This window comes from Peromyscus maniculatus, chromosome 17, assembly GCF_049852395.1.
Source record: "Peromyscus maniculatus bairdii isolate BWxNUB_F1_BW_parent chromosome 17, HU_Pman_BW_mat_3.1, whole genome shotgun sequence".
Taxonomy (NCBI): domain Eukaryota; kingdom Metazoa; phylum Chordata; class Mammalia; order Rodentia; family Cricetidae; genus Peromyscus; species Peromyscus maniculatus.
In genome coordinates, this window is record NC_134868.1 from 3100569 (window position 1) to 3121649 (window position 21081).

The 21081-nt window shown below is 40.9% G+C and overlaps 1 protein-coding gene and 1 long non-coding RNA gene across 11 annotated transcripts in view; one reads left to right on the forward strand and one right to left on the reverse strand.

The window, feature by feature from the left end:
• LOC102902981 (uncharacterized) overlaps window positions 1-7522 on the forward strand; it is a 119191-nt gene extending 111669 nt beyond the window's left edge. For 5 of the 10 annotated variants that reach the window (XM_042262920.2, XM_076553170.1, XM_042262919.2 and 2 more), the window contains 3 exons: window positions 4102-4350; window positions 6216-6751; window positions 7341-7520. In XM_042262920.2, the coding sequence (XP_042118854.2) occupies window positions 4102-4350; window positions 6216-6668 (702 nt within the window). In that variant the 3' untranslated portion in view covers window positions 6669-6751; window positions 7341-7520. Of the gene's footprint in view, window positions 1-4101; window positions 4351-6215; window positions 6752-7340 lie in introns of all 10 variants that reach the window. The other 5 variants (XM_076553169.1, XM_042262921.2, XM_076553168.1 and 2 more) reach the window with 3 other exon arrangements.
• Window positions 7165-20201, reverse strand: LOC143269012 (uncharacterized). Its single transcript, XR_013045264.1, has 2 exons — window positions 20078-20201; window positions 7165-7388 (listed from the first exon to the last, which is right to left on the reverse strand). It is a non-coding gene; the product is annotated as an uncharacterized LOC143269012 (long non-coding RNA).
• Between the last annotated feature and the right edge of the window lie 880 nt (window positions 20202-21081).

Consider the following 21081-nt stretch of genomic DNA (forward strand, 5'->3'; position numbering starts at 1 on the left):
ACAGACACTGAGAAAAACAATTTATCAATGGGACCTCTTGAAACTGAGAAGCTTTTGTAGAGCAAAGGATATGGTCAAGAAGACAAAGCGACAGCCTACAGAATGGGAAAAGGTCTTCACCAACCCCACATCTGACAGAGGGCTGATATCCAGAATATATAAAGTACTCAAGAAATTAGACATCAAAATGCCCAACAGTCCAATTAAGAAATGGGCTATAGAACTAAACAGAATTCTCAACAGAGGAAGCTCAAATGGCTGAAAGACATTTAAGGAATTGCTCAACATTCCTAATCATCAGGGAAATGCAGATCAAAATGACTCTGAGATACCACCTTACACTTGTCAGAAAGGCTAAGATCAAAAACACTGAAGACACCTTACACTGGAGAGGATGTGGAGCAAGGGAAACTCTCCTCCACTGCTGGTGGGAATGCAAGCTTGTACAGCCACTTTGGAAATCAATATGGCAGTTTCTCAAAAAATTGGAAATCAATCTCCCCCAAGATCCAGCTATACCACTCTTGGGCATATTCCCAAGGAATGCTCAATCATACCACAAGGGCACTTGCTCAGCTGTGTTCATGTCAGCATTGTTTGTAATAGCCAGAACCTGGAAACAACCTAGATGCCCTTCAACTGAAGAATGGATAAATAAAATGTGGTACATATACACAATGGAGTACAACTCAGCAGAGAAAAACAATGACATCATGAGGTTTGCAGGCAAATGGATGGTTCTAGAAAAAATCATCCTGAGTGAGGTAACCCAGACTCAGAAAGACAAACATGGTATGTACTCAGTCATAGGAGGATACTACATATAAAACAAAGATGACTAGACTGCTATTCACAACTCCAGGGAGGCTACCTAGAAAACAGGACCCTAAGAAAGACACAGGGATCATCCAATGACAGAGAAATGGATGAGATCTACATGAACAACCTGGAGATGAGTAGGGGTAAAGAAGGGCAAGGGTCGAGGGAACGAGAGTGGGGGAGCGGGAGATCCCAGCTGGATCAAGAACAGAGAGGGAGAACAAGGAATGAGACTATGATAAATGAAGACCACATGGGAATAGGAAGAAGCAAAGTGCTAGGGAGGTCCCCAGAAATCCACAAAGATACCTCCACAATAGATTACTGGCAATGGTTGAGAGAAAGCCCGAACTGACCTACTCTGGTGATCAGATGGCCAAACATCCTAACTGTTGTGCTAGAAATCTCATCCAATGACTGAGGGAATTGGATGCAAAGCTCCACAGCCAGGCCCCAGGTGGAGCTCCAGGATTTCAATTGGTGAGAAAGAGGAGGGATTGTGTGAGTGAGAATTGTTGAAACCAAGGTTGGATAAAGCACAGGGACAAATAGCCAAACTAATGGAAACACATGAACTATGAACCAATAGCTGAGGAGTCCCCAACTGGATCAGGCCCTCTGGATAAGTGAGACAGTTGATTAGCTTGAACTGTTTGGAAGGCATCCAGGCAGTGGGACTGGGACCTGTCCTCAGTGCATGAGCTGGCTGTTTGGAACCTGGGACTTATGCAGGGACACTTTGCTCAGCCTGGGAGGAGGGGACTGGACCTGCCTGGACTGAATCTACCAGGTTGAGCTGAATCCCCAAGGGAGTCTTTGCCCTGGAGGAGATGGGAATGGGGGGTGGGCTGGGGGGAAGCGGGGAAGAGAGAGGACAAGGGAATACGTGGCTGATATGTAAAATTAAATTAAATTATGAAATAAAAAATTTTAAAAAAGAATTTTAGAAAAGAAACTCACTAAAGAGGTGTAAGTGTATAAATTTGAAAGACATTATAAGATAGTTCTGTTAGTAATATAAGTTAGGATAGAAAGTGAATCAGGTACATTTTGGACTCACCAAAATAGAATAGATAATGGAATATTTTTGCTGAATTTGTCAAATGCAAATGGACTAGACATTGTTTAAGTATTTATTGCCTGTATATATTATATATAATTATTGTACTTATTGTATATAGTCTTTATTATATTAGTTATAAGTATTTTCCTTTTTTATTAGAATAGAAAGGGGAAATATGGTGATATTTTATTTGTGCTGAAATGTGATTTTATTTGTATGCTAATAAATAAAGTTACCTGGGGGTCAGAGGTCATAGCCTTGAAGCAGAAGTCTGGCAGTGGTAGCATACGCCCTTAATCCAATCACATGGCAGGCAGAGTCTGTGTATTCAAGAACACAGCCAGCATGATGACACATGCCTTTAATCCAAGTACCAACCATAGAGACCTGGAGGTCTGTATAGACAGGCAGTGATGAGAAAGTCATGTGGTTGGGTTTAGAGCCAATGAGAAGGCAGGAAAAAAAGCAATAAAAATACAGACACACAGGAAGAAGGTCCCTCTCAGGGGAAGGACAACAGCGGCACTGGGTGGTAAGAAAGTGGTCTTAGAACTTGGCTACTATTCTCTGATCTCTGAGCTTTTAACTGTATTTGGCTCTGTGTTTCTTATTTAATAAGACCATTCAGAATTACATCTACAAGTTAAACTTCCAGGAATTTCATGAACAATCAGGGTTTTCAGTTGCTCTTAAAGAATTGGATCCAGGGTTACAGACTGGTACCCTATAAATGAGGCATGCATGTGCATCAATGTGCTAAGGACCTGAACTTACTTCTTTATGTCACTTACTTTGCTACTATAAACATTAGAACTTAAAAACTCTTTGTTATACATCATAGCAAAGGCTTTAGTGTTTTTACGGTGGTCAGTACTGACTTATATTGAGATGGTTTAAATTATTGATAGGTCCTGAAAATGGGATTGAATTTAGGGTTCAGGATGTGGCTCAGTGTTAGAGCCTTTTGTCCATGAACATGAAATGTGGCTTGAAGTCCTGTCACTAAAACAAGCTTCTACTTCCTTTATATTATAAAAATTCTGCTCCTACAAGAGAATATGTAAGCTTTAACAGGTTAGTAGTGGTTACAGTTGAGTAGGTTATACATAGCATCAGATATCACATCCCTCTCATAATTCTTACTTTTTCAAGGTGCTCTGACTTAACAGCTTCATTGCTCTAAATACAATTCATATGGATCTAAATTCTGCTTGAAAAACCATTGCATTTTTATCTCTGGTTTATAATTTGCATAAAAATTTAGTATAGAGACCAAAAAATGTACAGAAGTATAGAAATTTACAAAACAAACTCTTAGAATTTGTAGTAACTTCCAGATAAACTTGATTTTTAAAATATAGTTACAATTGAGGTCAGTTTTACTCTGAAAATGTTTTTTGACCTGTTTGTAAAATGTCCCCAAATGACACATGTATCTTAAAATTTAAGCCTCCTGATTAACAATTGATGTTATGAGCAATGCGTCAGTAATAGGCATTAAGTTATTTTGAAATAAAAATATCATTCCCAGAGCTTAAATTTGTAGTTTCCTATTACCAATCACTCAGGACAACTTTAGAGAATTAACTCTGCCTCCTGGTCTCTAGGTGTCTTCAGTGTCTATACCGAGAGAGGGAATAAAGGCATAAAATCAATCTAGTGACTCTTAACATAGATTGTGTATATAAATTTTCTACCACTGTAAGACAACATGACCAAGGCAACTTATCAAAGAAAGCATTTGGTTGAGGGCTTGCTTACAGTTTCAGAAGGAAAATCCATGACCAACATGCCTGGGATCATGGCAGCAGGCAGGTAGGCATGCACTGGAGCAGCAGCTGAGAGCTTATATCTGATCCAGAACCATGCATGTCATTCATGTTTTGAAAAAAATAATAAATATATAAATAAGTATGAAATAATATGTGTTCATTCTTATCAACATTTACTAGGTTAAGTTTTTTGGCTCATGTTTCTCTCCGATGTAAGCTGAGGCTATACATTATTTACATATATTATTGATAGTCTAGTGACTTTGGAGTAGCTGATCATATATAAAGAAATTCCTGTTAAATATTATGTAGTTTCTTACTTTTTCTGGTCCCATATCCCATAAAATGTAAGGACACAAAAAAAGCCATTTTGAAAACAAGTGCACCAAAACACAAAACCCATGAGTCTGAATCAATCAGAGTAACCCTCAGTTTTCTTGTCTATAGAAAATCACTGAAGAACAAGAAATGGAGAAGTGCAGTGTTGAATGTGCATCCTTATGGTCATGGCCTTCTGTGAAAACAGATGAGGTGACAGTAGACCAGCAGAGTACACTACAGTACAAACACCTCAAAAAATACATCAGAGAAAACGTAAAGGAGATGGTTCATGAACAACTTGAAAATGCTGAACTTATTATTCATCCTAAGGAAGAGCCTGCACCTGATGACTCTAGAAGAGAAATATCCACAAAGGTAATTCCCACCATGTGGAAAAGTATAGTATTTTACTGTAAAATAAGATAGTATCTTCTGGACAGCTTGTCTTTTCAATACTGTGGATTGTTCCAGACAAAAGAAACCTAGCTTGAAAATGTTCTCAAATCATTCTTATGTTCTTCATCACATACGTTCACTTTCCAGTCATCTTCTAAGATTTAAGTGAAAATTCATTAGACTGTAAGAGTAACAACCTAGGAAGTTAACATACTTAATACAAATAGAAGAATTTAACACTAATGTAGAATTTTTATGATGATGTGGAAAGTAAATGACAATGGTGTTGAGTATGATAACTACGCAGGAGCTAGAGTGGGCATGAAAGGAACCACATCTTTGATAAGCAAATGATTAGAATATGAACTCCAATAGCAATAATTGCAAATAGATATTAGACATGCCAGAGTCTGGCAAACCAAAAGGGCTATAGTTTCCCTCCTTCAAAGAAATCAATCATGTGTCTGAAAGAAAAAAGACATCACTTTTCTACTCTTAAACACACCGAAAACCAGACTAACACAAGACTTTCCCAGAAGCCACCTGCTAATTGCAGTATAAATAGTATAAAGTCACAGACTGAGATAGATAATATCAGTTCTCCACCACATGCTAACAGATTGCCAAACACATCTCTGCAAAGAGGCACCGTCATACAAGGTTATGTACACATAACAGGTGTGTACATGGATGACACCCAGCTTTGAAAAAAGAGAAAGCTCACATGCCAAGTTCATGGTTTTCTCTTTATCATTTTCATTCTGAACCGATAACAAACAAACTCACATACATATATGGGCCAGAAACACAGCTCAGAGGGTCAGAGCACTTGTCTTGCAAGTCTAATGACCTGAGTTCCATCCCAGGAAGCACTACAAGTAGCAAGTGTCCGACATATATAATCCCAGCAACCCTAAATCCACAGAGGAGGCTGAGAGCATAGAGCGGCTCTGAAACTCACAAGCCAGCCAGACTGGAACACAGAGTAACAGAAGCAGAGAGAGACCCTGCTTCACCCAGGGAAGGAGAGAGCCAGCTCCTGAAAGTTGTTCTCTGGTCTTCACACACAGCAGCAGCATAACACACACAAGCACACGAATATACACACACAAGTGTGCCCAGCCCCCAGTGAAACATCTCCTCCAACAAGGCCACACCTCCTAATCTTTCCAAAATAGTCCCACCCACTGGGGACCAAGCATCCAAATGTTTGAGTGTATGGGGACTGTTCTCATTCAAGCCACCACAGTGGTGCTGGAATAGGCCATTGCTCACACATACAACAGTCATGGTTAAGGAGTAAGAGGTCAGAAGGCGACTCCAGAACCCACACTTGCAGCTCAGCAGCTCCCCACTGCTATGGGTAGTGACACACTTTGTTTACATATGTTCAGGTCACTTTCACTGTTTTGCTATCTCAGGATCCCAATGAACAATTGTGAAAGGCCATGGGGAAAGGACTATGTAGTACAGAAGGCAGAGGTTCCTTTCATTCTCGAAGCTCCTCATTGTCACATTCTATTAATCTGGCTGGAATGTAAAACCCAGGTCATAACATTTGAAGAGGACACATTCTGTCCTTTTATTTTTATATCTCCCCATTATACAGAGAATGATGATGTTAGGTAGCAAAGAGCAGAGGAAGAAAGGCATAAATCTGAGCAGGTTCCCTTTTGAGGTCTCTGAAAACCCTGGGCCTTTTACTCAAGCAGAAAGGAAGCAGAGGTTACAGGATATCAGTGACTGTAGTGATAAAATTAGACTAAACAACAAACATTTGGGGACTAAAATCAAGACTGTGATATTAATGTTTAATGAAAAGTAACATCTCAATATTTTTAAAGGTTAAAGAAAAGAAGCCAGGGTATCTGCATGTGCCCCGTTTGAACTCTTTTGAGCACAGAATTGCTGCACTGCGGGCTACCGCACACGTTGAACCAGCTCCTGCTATCTGCCCTGGTGATGTGGGTGACGTGGGTGACATGGACAAGGCTGGACTGGCCCGTCCAGTTGCTTTGGCCGTCAGCACTGAGCACCAAAGATGGCAACCGCACACTGACCCTGAGTTTGCTCCTGGTCACCGCGCTGGCGACACCAGGGACCCTCCTCACAATGCTGACCTGGCTCTTGACAAGCTCAGTATTGATCCAGAGTCTGCTCCTCTTTGTGGTCCCAGTGACACTAAGGATCCTGCTAAGGATGCTGACCTAGCTTTTCACACTGCACATCCAACTGGCCACTTCAGACCAAGCATGAACACCAACAACAGGCCTGTCCTTCCTGTTGTTTATGTCTGATGACATGGGGGATACACCAGATTCTACAAGGGTAGTCTGGAGATCTTACCAAGAAGCTTCCAGTAAAAAGAACGAGGGCCAGGGTAAGTTAGTCCACAGTGGTTTAAATAGATGATTTTTGTCCCAGAAAACTAAGTCTCTTTGGTGCTAATACTTATGACTAATAAATTCCATGTTTTATATGAGGATACATAGGCTTTACCTGGTACCAGAAGAAAGTAATTTTTCCCCAATTGTATTGAAAATATATAATATAAAAGTAACAAAGTCAGTTCGGTTCACCAAAACTGACCAAATAATGTTAACTGGCTCATGGTTGTCTCCCATTCTGGAAAGAGAATTATTTTCTCTCCCAGTGACAACCTTGTGTTTTTGGAGTGGCTAAGCATATACAGAGATATCTAACTGTTAAATATTAATCAGTGTCTGCCTTTTCTGTGGCCATCTTGTGAGGATAGCATCATCTCAGAAACAAACACTCCAAAACAAGCAGCAGAAAACAAAAAAAGGAGCTTCCAATTCACACACCTACTTACACACAATGATGCTGATGATACTGCATGAGATGATGCCAATATCGACACTGATGCTGCTGCCCATAATCCTCTCCATGACACCACCAATGTCCCTGGTGATACTGCTAGTAATTCTTGCTTTTGCTTTTCTTTCTAGTTGGCGCTGCAGTTGATTGACAGTCCTCTGAAGCAGTCAAATTGATATCTATATTAGCAAGAATTTTAAAACATACAGAAATTCAAAAGAAATTCTCTGAAAGAGGACATTCTATTTATTGAACTCTGTACACAAGTTGTTGTTAATTTTCAATTAAAATACACTATGTAAAAAATTTTAAATTGTTTCTTGGCATTAGATAAACTGACTCTATAATCACTCCATTGTACAGGTAAGGGGAAGGTTTTTATTGTAGATGAGAGAGAGAGAGAGAGAGAGAGAGAGAGAGAGAGAGAGAGAGAGAGAGAGAAGCAGAGGCATCCGGAAGAGTTCAGATCAGAAAGAGAAAGAAGCAGACTGAACATAGCCAGCAGACAGGAACTGGCTGTGGAGAAGCAGAGCAGGAGAGAGAGAGGAAGAGAGGTGGGGAGAGGGAGAGGGGGAGGGAGAGAGAGGAGAGAGAGGGGGGGAAAAGGGAGAGGGGAAGAATGAGAGAGGAGAGAGAGGGAGAGAGGGAGAGAGGTGGGGGAAACATAGAGAGGGAGAGAGAAAAAGAGAGAGAGGGAGAGTATTGCTCTTTCACAGAACTTGAAAGAATACTCAACTTCATATGGAAAAACAAAAAACCCAGGATATCCAAAACAATCCTATAAAATAAAGGAACTGTGTTGGGATTTTGATGGGGATTGCATTGAATCTGTAGATTGCTTTTGGTAAGATTGCTATTTTTACTATGTTAATCCTTCCTATCCATGAGCATGGGAGATCTTTCCATTTTCTGATATCTTCTTCAATTTCTTTCTTCAGAGACTTAAAATTCTTGTCATAGGTCTTTCACTTGCTTAGTTAGAGTTACCCCAAGGTATTTTGTATTATTTGTAAAGGTTCATTTTTGGGTTCCTTGTGCCTTTACCCAGCAGGTCCCCATAGAGAGGATGATTAGGACCAAGGGCCTGAGTGCAGGTGTCTGAGATGGTCTGCACTTGACTGTGCTGCACTCAGTCTTTTGCTCCACCCCTTGGTGTCTCTATAAATACCCTGGGGCAGAGACAGTCAGGGCCCATTGGAATAGATTCCAGGTCCTCTGGAAGCTATCTTGTATTTTCTATCTGTTTATCTCCACAATCTAGATCCTTCTAATATTTCCTACTGCTCACATTCAAGAAAACTCTGGGCAACTGTGGGGTTGGTAGATAAATGCCCTGCAGAATGGTGCCATGGACAGGGACTAAAAAAAAGGGGGCGGGGAGGGACTAAAGACAAATGAACAGGGACTAAAGACAAAGGAAAATAAGTTTTAATACAGAGTTTCTGGTTAAAGTGCGAGTCAGGCCCTGCCAATGGAAAAAGGGACATGTCCGGTGTTTAATGGAATATATATATATATATATATATTAGATATAGATAGATATATAGATAGATGATATAGATAGCTATAGCTATAGCTATATATAGATATAGATATAGATGATATAGATATAGATATAGATATAGATATAGATATAGATATAGATATAGGCAGGGGGTTTTATCCTCAAGGGAAAAGAAAAAAATGGACTGGAAGGATGTCCAATGCTGCAGCTCAAAAATCTCCTCTATAAAGATTTCTATCTTCTAGGCAGGGTACCAGGGAGGCTCTCAGGAATCCACAAGGGTGACCCCACCTGGGAGTGTTGGCAGTGGTCTAGAGGGTGCCTGGACTGGTCTACTCTGGTAATCTGTCTAGTGAATACCCTAACTGTCATCATAGAGCCTTTGTCCAGTGACTGATGGAGGCAGATGCAGAGATCCACAGCCAGGCACCAGGCTGAGCTCCGGGAATCCACTCGATGAGAGAGAGGAGAGATACTACAGGCAAGGGACGTTGAGATCATGATAGGAGGATGGGAAGAGATGATGGACCACACTAGTGGAAACCCATGAACTGTAGACTAGTGGCTGTGGAGACCCCATGGGACTGGACTAGGCCCTCTGGATACGGAAGATGGTTGTTTGGCTCAAACTGTTTGGGGGTACCCAGACAGGGGAATGGATTCATCCCTGGTGCATGGGCAGGCTTCTGGGAGCCCAGTGCCTATGGTGTGATGTCTTGCTCAGCCTTGGTGCAGTGGAGAGGGGCTTGGACCTGCCTAGGCTCAGTGTGCCAGGCTCTGCTGACTCTCCATGGGAGACCTTGGTTTGGGGGATGTGGGGATGTGGGGTGGCTTGGAAGGGAGGGCTGGGGAGTGGGAGGAGGGAGGAGATGGGATCTGTGGGTGGTATGTAGAGTAGAAAAATTTCTTAAGAAAAGTGAGAAAAAAGTTAATATAAGCAATATACAGTAATAAATTGTAAACTGATTTAATGAAAAAAGATTTCTATCTTCTAGCTCTTTCAAAATTTCTATCTGTGAAAAATAAGTATAAGGTATAGAGTAGTAATATAGTGTAGGAAAAACTTAAAAGTGTAATGCCATGCAAAAAAGTATTTAAGGTAAGTAAGGCAACTAGACAGAAAAACTCTTCAATTTTCTAACTTTAGGGCTATGAATGCAAACTGGGAAAAATATTTCATTGAGCTTTATGGGTAGTTAAAAAAAAACTCTTCTTTGAGCTTATCCCACAGAAAAAAGTTTCCTATGGAAGCTTTTGGCCTGGGGACAGTTAAAATGCTAAGTCCACGTGACAGGAAAAAGTGATTTCTCCCTGAGGCAAAAACACGGGTGTAAGAAGCCAAAACAAAAATTTAAAACTCAGAACTTTTGGGAAAAATTCGTCTTTCTCTCTCTTGGGAAAAAAATCTTTCAAACTAAAGCTTTTCTTGGAAAATCTCTCTAAAAAGCCTTAATCGTTGTCAAACTAAAAAGCTCTCTTGAACTTAAAAACTAACGCCTTTAACTTTCTCAGAAAGACAAAAATTAGAATCACCTGAAGATAAGATGGGGAATCACCTGTGATTCGCTCTAAGGGAAAACAACAAACCTCTTAAGACAGCAAAACCTCTCTAAGTCCTGTCTTTCAAGCCAGAAAAATCCTCCCTGCAATGAGGGAGGCAGAGCTTGATTTCCTAAAAACCTCTTCTAAGCTCTGTCTCTGAGGAAACGCTTGAGAGAGTGCGAGTGAAGAGCCATAAAGAGCCCAATAGGGCAGGAAACTGTTTACCTAGAAAAAGCAATGAAGTCAAGCCTTTTCAGTTACAGCTGAGCTGAGGCATCAAGGGTTTTGTTTCTGAGTGAACGTCTAACAGCATGAAAGGGTGCTCCTAATTGCCCTAATGAAAAGATTCCCTGAAGTGATGAGCCGAAGCCCTCTCTGTTAGCATTGTATCCTTGCTTCTAACCAACACTGAGAAGCAACTGGCCATTACCTCCAAGTTGGAGTGCATTCCAGAGATACTAGAGTATCTGCCATTGTAAACAACTTCCTGGAGCCCAGAGCTGAGGCAAGAAGGTGCAGGACCCAGAGGAAGATTGCTGATGAACAAACAAAGCTAAAGCCGGTGGGAACAGTATAGTTGCCCACTTTCCTACAAGTCCCAAATTGATAAGTCCACAGCTGCAAAAAGATCTGAGAAAAGCTTTCCTATCAGAGAAAGGACCTTTCTGGGAAAGCAGTAAAGCTGAACTGCAACTACAGTTGGGCTGCCGAGTCAGGAACACTGTGTGCATAAAGAGCAAAGCCAGGGCAGAACGGAGAACTAACAAGGAGTAACTTTTTTTTCTATCAGAAAGCATCTTTTTGAGAAAAGCTTTGTTTTGACTGACTCCCAGTGAGGTGAGGGAGTGTAGCCCTTGAGGGGTTGATTGCCTCAGGCGATAAGTTCTGAGAACACAGACAAATGAAATCAATCCACTGGGGAACTGGGCCAGGTGAAGGTCTGATGCAAGCTTAGAGATGGCAAAAACCTCCCTTGCTAAGCTTGATTTATGAACACAAACCTCACAGACCCGGAAAACAGAAACGGACAAAAAGCCCCGACCTTCAGTAGCAGGGAAAGCTGCCACTTCAGTGTCAAAAAATGTTTCAGGGGCAGAGGCGATAAACTGAGACCAAACTGGGAACTGTCAGGGAGAAAGACTCTGAAGAAACAGAAACAGAAGAGACAGGTTGCTCCCCAGAAAATGAAAGCTGCTAAAAGTCTGAGGCGGATTCTCGGGGCAGGGAGCCCCTACCTCCAAAGGCAGCTAGCAGAGGAACAGAGCCACAGCCTGAGATATCTGAAGCTCTGCATCTGAGGGGGAAGGAGCAAGCAAAATGAGATAAAGATCTATCAGTGGGAGAAAATCTCTCTGAAGGAGCTATGGAAAAGCTCTGTTGCAAATGTTTTTGTTTTACACTGACTGGCTAAGGCGAACACAAGCCCTGAGGGAAGCCGGTAAAAGGAATGCCTGCCTCAATGCCGGCTAACGAGGCAGGTGCAGTTCTGATCCCGGGCAAGTGTCAAATGAAGGAGAGACACCTGTTGAAGCCAGCTCAGAACAGAAATCTCCCAGTGCCCCATAACTGAAAACTCAAGCTTGGCCCAAACCTCCCCAGCGAAAACTTTGAAAGTAAGCCCAGTAAAAAGAGAACCAGAAATTGACTCCTGGACCCAAAAAGAACTATGGGAAATGAAGTCCATAACCTAGCTCGTAACAGTGAGCTGACAACGAGAAATGCATTCTGGGAAATGTAGTTTTTCAGCTAAAGATGGCGATACTGTCCAAAAACTTTTCAGCTCAGAATGTTATTGCTAATAATAACAACAGGGTTAAAGTTTCTTCTCAAAGCAATGCTAAAAAGCTTAATCTTACCTCTTGAGAACTCAGATCAGACAAAAAGCTACCTATAAGAGCAAACAAGCCACTTTAAAATCCTTAAATCAAGGGAAAGCAGTTTATACACTGAACGTTGTTTTAGATATGAAGAAACATATGGGAGATTTAAAAAGTTCTTTGCCTTTTGAACAAACTGCCTGCAATGAGTAATTCCTTTGCAAATCTAATAAGGAGACAAGGAAACAGGCATTCAAAAAAGAAATGACTGCTTTATAGATGGGAAACAAATTTCAGAAAATCTAGCTGTCTTACAAAATAGAGTTGTTTCACCTGAAAGTTCCTTATAAAAAAACAGTACAAAATATCACAGCTTCTGACAATAACAACATCAGGGTTAAAGCTAATGAAGTGAAATGATGAAAATGCTTTCTCGGTAAGTTAATGAAGGATATGTTTCATGTTAACTCCTTTGAATAGTAGCAGTTTTGGTGAAAATATTGGGCTAATAAAAATCTATCAAACATTGTTAAAGAGTTCATGGAAAATACAGCTTTAAAAATTAAGAAGGGGAAATTGTATCAGAGATTGGTGATAAGTGTAAAGACCGACTAAATCAATTTCCCTGATACTAAGGTTCCATCTTGCAGTCTGGGGATAGTAGGAGAATAAAGAGGCTTCCAGACTGCTGAGGAGTTTGAGACAATTGTAACTAAGTTTCAGCAATGTCTTCAGACCTGTTGTAAGCTGCGGGTCTGGAACCTCACTCCAATTTAGACCTCTATCATCTCCTGTTGGGAAATTGACTGTTATGGAATAACTAGCTAAGCAATTCAGAAACAGAATATTCCTTACAAGGTTTTTATTTTCTCTTCCTTTTTGGGTTAGCTGTAAACTGACGTAGCTCTTAATAGAGTTGTTACAAAACATCTGAAATGTATAGCAACAAAAGTCACTAAGTCCCAGAGTTAAGAGAAAACCATTAAACACTCTTGTTTCAAAAGAACTCTCAAAAATATCAAAGCTGTCTATAAGCTCTGAACTTTAGAAATGTTTTGCGTACTTCCTATCTAGTTAAGAGAATCTTTCTAATAGTGATAGTGGTAATAATTAAGAGTAAAAAGTATACAATGGAAAAAAGAAAGTATCTTCAACAAATGGTGCTGACATAACTGGATCTCAATATGTAAAAGATTACAAATAGATCCATATCAGTCACCATGCACAAAACTCAAGTCCAAGTGGATCAAAGACCTGAACATAAATCCAGTTACACTAAACTTAATAGAAAAGAAAGTAGGAAGCACTCTTGAAGGCATTGGCACCGGAGACCATTTCCTAAATAAAACACCAACAACACAGACCCTGAGCACAACAATTAATAAATGGGACCTCTCCAAATTGAGAAGCTTTTGCAGGGCAAAAGACACAGTCAATAAGACAAAAAGACAGACAACAGAATGGGAAAAGATCTTCACCAACCCCACATCTGACAGAGGCTTGATCTCCACATTATATAAAGAACTCAAGAAACTAGACATCAAAATACTGAACAGTCCAATTAAAAATTGGGCTAAAGAGCTAAACAGAGAATTCACAAAACAAGAACTACAAATGGCTGAAAGACATTTAAAGAAATTCTCAACATCCTTAATCATCAGAGAAATGTAAATTAAAACGAATCTGAGATACCACCTTACACCTGTCAGAATGGCTATGATCAAAAACACCAATGACAGTCAATGTTGGAGAGGATGTGGAGCAAAGGGAACACTCCTCCACTGTTGGTGGGAATGCAAGCTTGTACAACCACTGTGGAAATCAGTATGGTGGACTCTCAGAAAATTAGGAATCGAACTACCTCAAGACCCAGCCATCCCACTTTTGGGCATATACCCAAGGAATGCTGATTCATACCATAAAGATACATGCTCAGCTATGTTCATAGCAGCACTATTTGTAATAGCCAGAACCTGGAAACAACCTAGATGCCCGTCAACGGAAGAATGGATGAAAAAAATGTGGTACATATACACAATGGAGTACTACTCAGCAGAGAAAAACAATGAAAGCATGAAATTTGCAGGCAAATGGATGGAACTAGGAAAAACCATCCTGAGTGAGGTAACCCAAACCCAGAAAGACAATCATGGTATGTACTTACTCATAAGTGGATTCTAGATATAAAATAAAAAACAATCAGACCACAACCCATAGAACCATGGAGGCTATATATATAGCATGGAGGTCCCTAGGATGACTGTGGCTTATAATAAATTTCAGTTTTACTCAATTATTGAAAAAAATAGCCAAATGAATGGAAACACATGAACTATGAACCAAAGGCTGAGGGGCCCCCAGCTGGATCAGGCCCTCTGAATAGGTGAGACAGTTGATTGGCTTGATCAGTTTGGGAGGCAACTAGGCAGTGGGACCAACTCCTCTGCTCATTGCATGAGTTGGCTGTTTGAAACCTGGAGCTTATGCAGGGACACTTGGCTCAGTTTGGGAGGAAGGGACTGGACCTGCCTGGACTGGGTCTACCAGGTTGATCGCAGTCCTCGGGGGAGTATTTGCCCTGGAGGAGGTGGGAATGGGGGGTGGGCTAAGGGTAAGGGGAGAGGGTGGGAGGGGGAGAATAGGGGAACCCGTGGCTGATATGAGGAACTGAATGGTATTGTAAAATAAAATAAATAAAATTTTTTAAAAAAGATAAAAACACACCGCAAATTCAAAAATAGACACTACCTGAGAATTAAAGTCTGGGAAAAGTCTTTTCAATCAAATGGTCTTAAGAAGCAAGTGGGTGTAGCCATCCTAATATCTAGCAAAATAGACTTCAAACTAAAATCAAGCAAAGGAGATCAAGAAGGACATTACATACTCATCACAGGAAAAATATAATAAAATGTTTCAATTCTGAACATTTATGCCCCAAAGACAAAGGCACCCACATATGTAAAAGAAATATTACTAAAGCTTAAATCACATATAAAAGCCCACACATTAATAGTGGGAGACTTCAACTCCTCACTTTCACCACTGGACAGATCTCCCAAATCGAAACTTAACAGAGAAATAAAGGACTTAACTGATGTTATGATTCAAATGGACTTAATCGATATCAACAGAACATTCCATCCTAACAAAAAAGAATACACCTTCTTCTCAGCACCCCATGGAACCTTCTATAAAATCGATCACATACATGGCCACAAAGTAAATCTCAACAGATACAAAAAAGTTGGAATAACTTCCTGTGTTCTATCAGACCACGATGGTTTAAAGTTAGATTTCAACAACAAGAACTACAGAAAGCCTACAATCTCATGGAAACTGAATAATGCTCAACTGAATCAACAATTAGTGAAGGAAGAAATAAAGAAAGAAATTAAAGACTACTAGAGATCAACGAAAATGAAGACACCACATACCCAAACTTATGGGACACTATGAAAGCAGTACTAAGAGGGAAATTTATAGCACTAAATGCCCACATAAAGAAGTTGGAGAAATCTCACACTAGTGACTTAACAGCACACCTGAAAGCTTTAGAACAAGAAGCAAAGTCACCCAGGAAGAATAGACACCAGGAAATAATCAAATTGACGGGTAAAATCAATAAAATAGAAACAAAGAGAACAATACAAAGAATCAATGAAACAAAGATTTGGTTTTTTGAGAAAATCAACAAGATTGACAAGCCCTTATCCAATCTAACCAAAAGGCAGAGAGAGAGCATCCAAATTAGCAAAATCAGAAAAGAAAATGGAGATATAACAACCAACACTGAGAAAATCCAGAAAATCATCAAGTCATATTTCAAAAACCTGTACTCCACAAAACTGGAAAATCTAAAAGAAATGGATAATTTTCTGGATAGGTACCACATACGTAAGTTAAATCAGGAACAGATAAACTATTTAAATAGTCCAAAAACCCCTAAGGAAATAGAATCAGTCATTAGGAGTCTCCCAACCAAACAAAAGCCCAGGTCCAGATGGTTTCAGCACAGAATTCTACCAGATCTTCAAAGAAGAGTTAATACCAATACTCTTTAAATTGTTCGACACAATGGAAACAGAAAGAACATTACCAAACTTCTCCTATGAGGCTACAATTACCCTGATCCCTAAGCCAAACAAAGATGCAACAAAGAAAGGGAACTACAGACCAATCTCCCTCGTAAACATTTATAGATGTAACTAACCGTCTTATTAAATAAGAAACACAGAAACAATGTAAAAGAGAAAGCCGAGAGCTCAGAGCTCAGAGCTAAAATCTCACCCTTCCGCCTGCGGTGTCACAGCTTCCCGAAAGGAGACCTATTTCCTGTCTGTTTGTCTATTTATAGTATTTTGTTCTGCCTTCTCATTGGTTGTAAACCCAAACACGTGACTGCCTCGTCACTGTCTGAATGTACAGCCCCCTAGGTCTTAAAGGCATATGTCTCCAATGCTGGCTGTATCCCTGAACACTCAGAGATCTATGGGATTAAAGGCGTGTGCCACTACCGCCACACTCTTGCTATGGCTCTAATAGCTCTGACCTTCGGGCAACTTTATTTATTAACATACATTCAAAATCACATTTCAGTACAATTAGATTACCACCACAAACATTGATGCAAAAAACTCAATAAAATACTGGCAAACAGACTCCAAGAACACATCAAAACAATGATCCACCATGATCAAGTAGGGATGCAAGGATGGTTCAACATATGAAAGTCTGTCAATGTAATACACCATGTAAACCAACTGAAAGAAAAAAACCACATGATCATCTCATTAGATGCTGAAAAAGATATTTGACAAAATCCAACACCCCTTCATGATAAAGGTCTTGGAGAGATCAGGAATACAGGGAACATACCTAAACATAATAAAGGCAATTTACAGCAAGCCAACAGCCAACATCAAAGTAAATGGAGAGAAACTCAAAGCAATTCCACTAAAATCAGGAACAAGACAAGGCTGTCTGCTCTCACCATACTTACTCAATATAGTACTTGAAGTTCTAGCCAGAGTAATTAAGACAACATAAGGAGATCAAGTGGATACAAATTGGAAATGAAGAAGTCAAGCTTTCACTATTTGCAGATGACATGACAGTATACACGAGTGACTCCAAAAATTTGACCAAGGAACTCATACAGCTTATAAACATCTTCAGCAATGTAGCAGGATACAAGATTAACTAAAAAAAATCAGTAGCCCTCCTATATACAATTGATAACAGGATGAGAAGGAAATCAGAGTTGCATCACCCTTTACAATAACCACAAATGATATAAAATACCTTGGGGTAACTCTATCTAAGCAAGGAAGGATCTATCTCAAAAGAACTTTAAGTCCCTAAAGAAAGAAATTAAAGAAGATGCCAGGAAATGGAAAGATCTCCCACACAAATGGATAGGTGGGACTAACATAGTAAAAATGGCATTCTTACCAAAAGCAATTTGCAGATTCAATGCAATACCCATCATAATACCAAAACAATTCTTCACAGACCTGGAAAGAATAATACTCAACTTCATATGGAAAAACAAAAACCCCAGGATAGCCAAATAATCCTGTACAATAAAACAAACTCTGGAGGCATCATGATGCCTGAACTCAAGCTCTACTATAGAGCTACAGTAATAAAAATAGCTTGGTACTGGCATAAAAACTGACATGTGGACCAATGGAATTGAATTGAAGACCCTGACACTAATCTGCACACCTATGATCATATAATATGATCATAGACATATGACAAAGAAGCCAAAAGTGTACAATGGAAAAAAGAAAGCATCTTCAACCAGTGGTGCTGGCATAATTGGATGTCAACATGTAGAAGGCTACAAATAGATCCATATCTGTCATCGTGCACAAAACTTAAGTCCAAGTGGATCAAAGACCTCAACATAAATGCAGCTACTCTGAACATAATAGAAGAGAAAGTAGGAAGTAGTCTTGAATGCATTGGCATAGGAGATCTCTTCCTAAATATAACACCAGTAGCACAGACACTGAGAGAAACAATCAATCAATGGGACCGCTTGAAACTGAGAAGCTTTTGTAGAGCAAAGGACACGGTCAACAAAACAAAGCGACAACCTACAGAATGGGAAAAGGTCTTCACCAACCCCACATCTGACAGAGGACTGATATCCAGAATATATAAAGAATTCAAGAAATTAGACATCAAAACACCCAACAGTCCAATTAAGAAATGGGCTATAGAACTAAACAGAGAATTCTCAACAGAGGAAGCTCAAATGGCTGAAAGACATTTAAGGAATTGTTCAATATCCTTAGTCATCAGGGAAATGCAAATTAAAACAACTCTCAGATACTACCTTATGCCTGTCAGAATGGCTAAGATAAAAAACACTGAAGCAGCTTATGCAGGAGAGGATGTGAAGCAAGGGGAACTCTCCTCCACTGTTGGTGGGAATGCAAGATTGTACAGCCACTTTGGAAATCAATATGGTGCTTTCTTAGAAAATTGGAAATCAATCTCCCCCAAGATCCAGCTATACCACTCTTGGGCATACACCCAAGGAATGCTCAATCATACCACAAGGGCACATGCTCAGCTATGTTTATAGCAGCATTGTTTGTAATAGCCAGAACCTGGAAACAACCTAGATGTCCTTCAACTGAAGAATGGATAAATAAATTCTGGCACATATACACAATGGAGTACTACTCAGCAGAGAAAAACAATGACATCATGAGGTTTGCAGGCAAATGGATGGATCTGAGTGAGGTAACCGAGGCTCAGAAAGACAAATATGGTATGTACTCACTCAAAGGTGGATACTAGATGTAAAACAAAGGATGACTAAACTGCTACTCACAACTCCAGGGAGGCTACCTAGAAAACAGGACCCTAAGAAAGACACAGGGATTGCCCAACGACAGAGAAATGGATGAGATCTACATGAGCAAACCGGACATGAGTGGGGGTAATGAAGGGCAAGGGTCAAGGGAAAATGAGCTTAGGGGAGTGGGAGATCCTAGCTGGATCAAGAACAGAGAGGGAGAACAAGGAAAAAGAGACCATGATAAATGAAGACCCTTGGGGAATAGAAAGAAGCAAAGTGCTAGAGAGGTCCCCAGAAATCCACAAAGATACCCCCCCAATAGACTACTGGCAATGGTGGAGAGAAAGCCTGAACTGACCTACTCTGGTGATCGGATGGCTAAACACCCCAACTGTTGTGCTAGAACTCTCATCCAATGACTGATGGAAGCAGATGCAGAGATCCATGGCCAGGCCCCACTTGTAGCTCCAGGAGTCCAATCAGCAAGAAAGAGGAGGGTTTGTATGAGCAAGAATTGTTGAGACCATTATTGGAAAAAGCACAGGGACAAATAGCCAAACTAGTGGAAACACATGAACTATGAACCAATAGCTGAGGAGCCCCCAACTGGATCAGGCCCTCTGGATAAGTGAGACAGTTGATTAGCTTGAACTGTTTGGGAGGCCCCCAGGCAGTGGGAACGTGTCCTGCCCTTAGTGCATGAGCTGGCTGTTTGGAGCATGGGGCCTATGCAGGAACACTTTGCTCAGCCTGGGTGAAGGGAGGAGGGGACTGGACCTGCCTGAACTGAATCTACCAGGCTGAGTTGAATCCCCAGGGGAGTCCTTGCCCTGGAGGAGATGGGAATGGGGGGTGTTCTGGGGAGAGGCCAGGAGGTAGCAGGAGCAGGGAGTACAGGGGAATCGTGCCATTTTGTAAAATTAAATTAAATTATAAAATTTTTAAAAAGTGTAAGCCAAAACCTCCAAGTACAACAGCTTTGGCTTTAACAACTCTTGCCTACTGGGACAGAGAAACTAATGTCCTGGCATCCTTGACATTCAGGAACCACAACAATCAGGGAAGTCCAGAAGTTTCCTGGAGACTCCAGCTATTGAGCCCAAAAGTGGAAGAATCAGCTTAAGCCCACCTCCTCTAGGAAGCTCCCCGTACCCTGCCAAGCACCCAATGAACCCCAGGACCATTTACTTCTCACTGTTTTACACTGAGACTGATGTCAGCTTCCTTCTGCCTCACTCTGGTCTCTCTATGCTCTACATTCTGTCTCCCAAGTAACCTGCTTAGTCTTGTCAACATGTCTTCTAAGGTGAACTATAAAAGGACTGAACAAATGCCCCAAGAGCAGTTGGTGTTGTCACATCAAGGTGACATCACAGAGGATGTCAGGGCTCTCTAGGATACAATAGAATGTCCAGGGAAGGAACTGCTCGTGTCATGGGAACTACCATTGCCTCCCTGCTCATTAGCTGTCCTCGCAACTCACCAGAAGTCATGCTTCCCTTTCCAGGAGTTACTCCTGGGACACAAGGGAAGACTTTCAGCACGTCCCCCTTCCAAAGCCAGAGATAGATTTCTGCTTGATTGGAAATCCCTTAGTGCTTCCCATGTAGGGAACTGAGTGTTTACTTTCCAAGTACTGTTCATAAATATCCCATTTCTTCCTAAAAATCTTCCTATTCATCATGATGAGAGAAAATACTACTGAGAAATTACATCATATGACTGTGGAGGAGGAACTATCAGCTGCCTCACATACAGACACTTGGAAGCCCACCCAGGAAGAGCCTGCATGGCTGATTACAATGTGGGATTTGGATTAGGAGGTACATGCAGAGAAAAAATGTTCCTAGCTCTTGAAACTTTCCCCCCAAAGATAACAGCTTTGGGCATAGCTTAGCTGGCAGAGTGATTGCCTAGCGTGTAGGAAACCCAGGGTTCATCTCTAGCTCTGTCCCCACTGTGGGAAACCCAGGGTTCATCTCTAGCTCTGTCTCCACTGTGGGAAACCCAGGGTTCATCTCTAGCTCTGTCTCCACTGTGGGAAACCCAGGGTTCATCTCTAGCTCTGTCTCCACTGTGGGAAACCCAGGGTTCATCTCTAGCTCTGTCCCCACTGTGGGAAACCCAGGGTTCATCTCTAGCTCTGTCCCCACTGTGGGAAACCCAGGGTTCATCTCTAGCTCTGTCCCCAC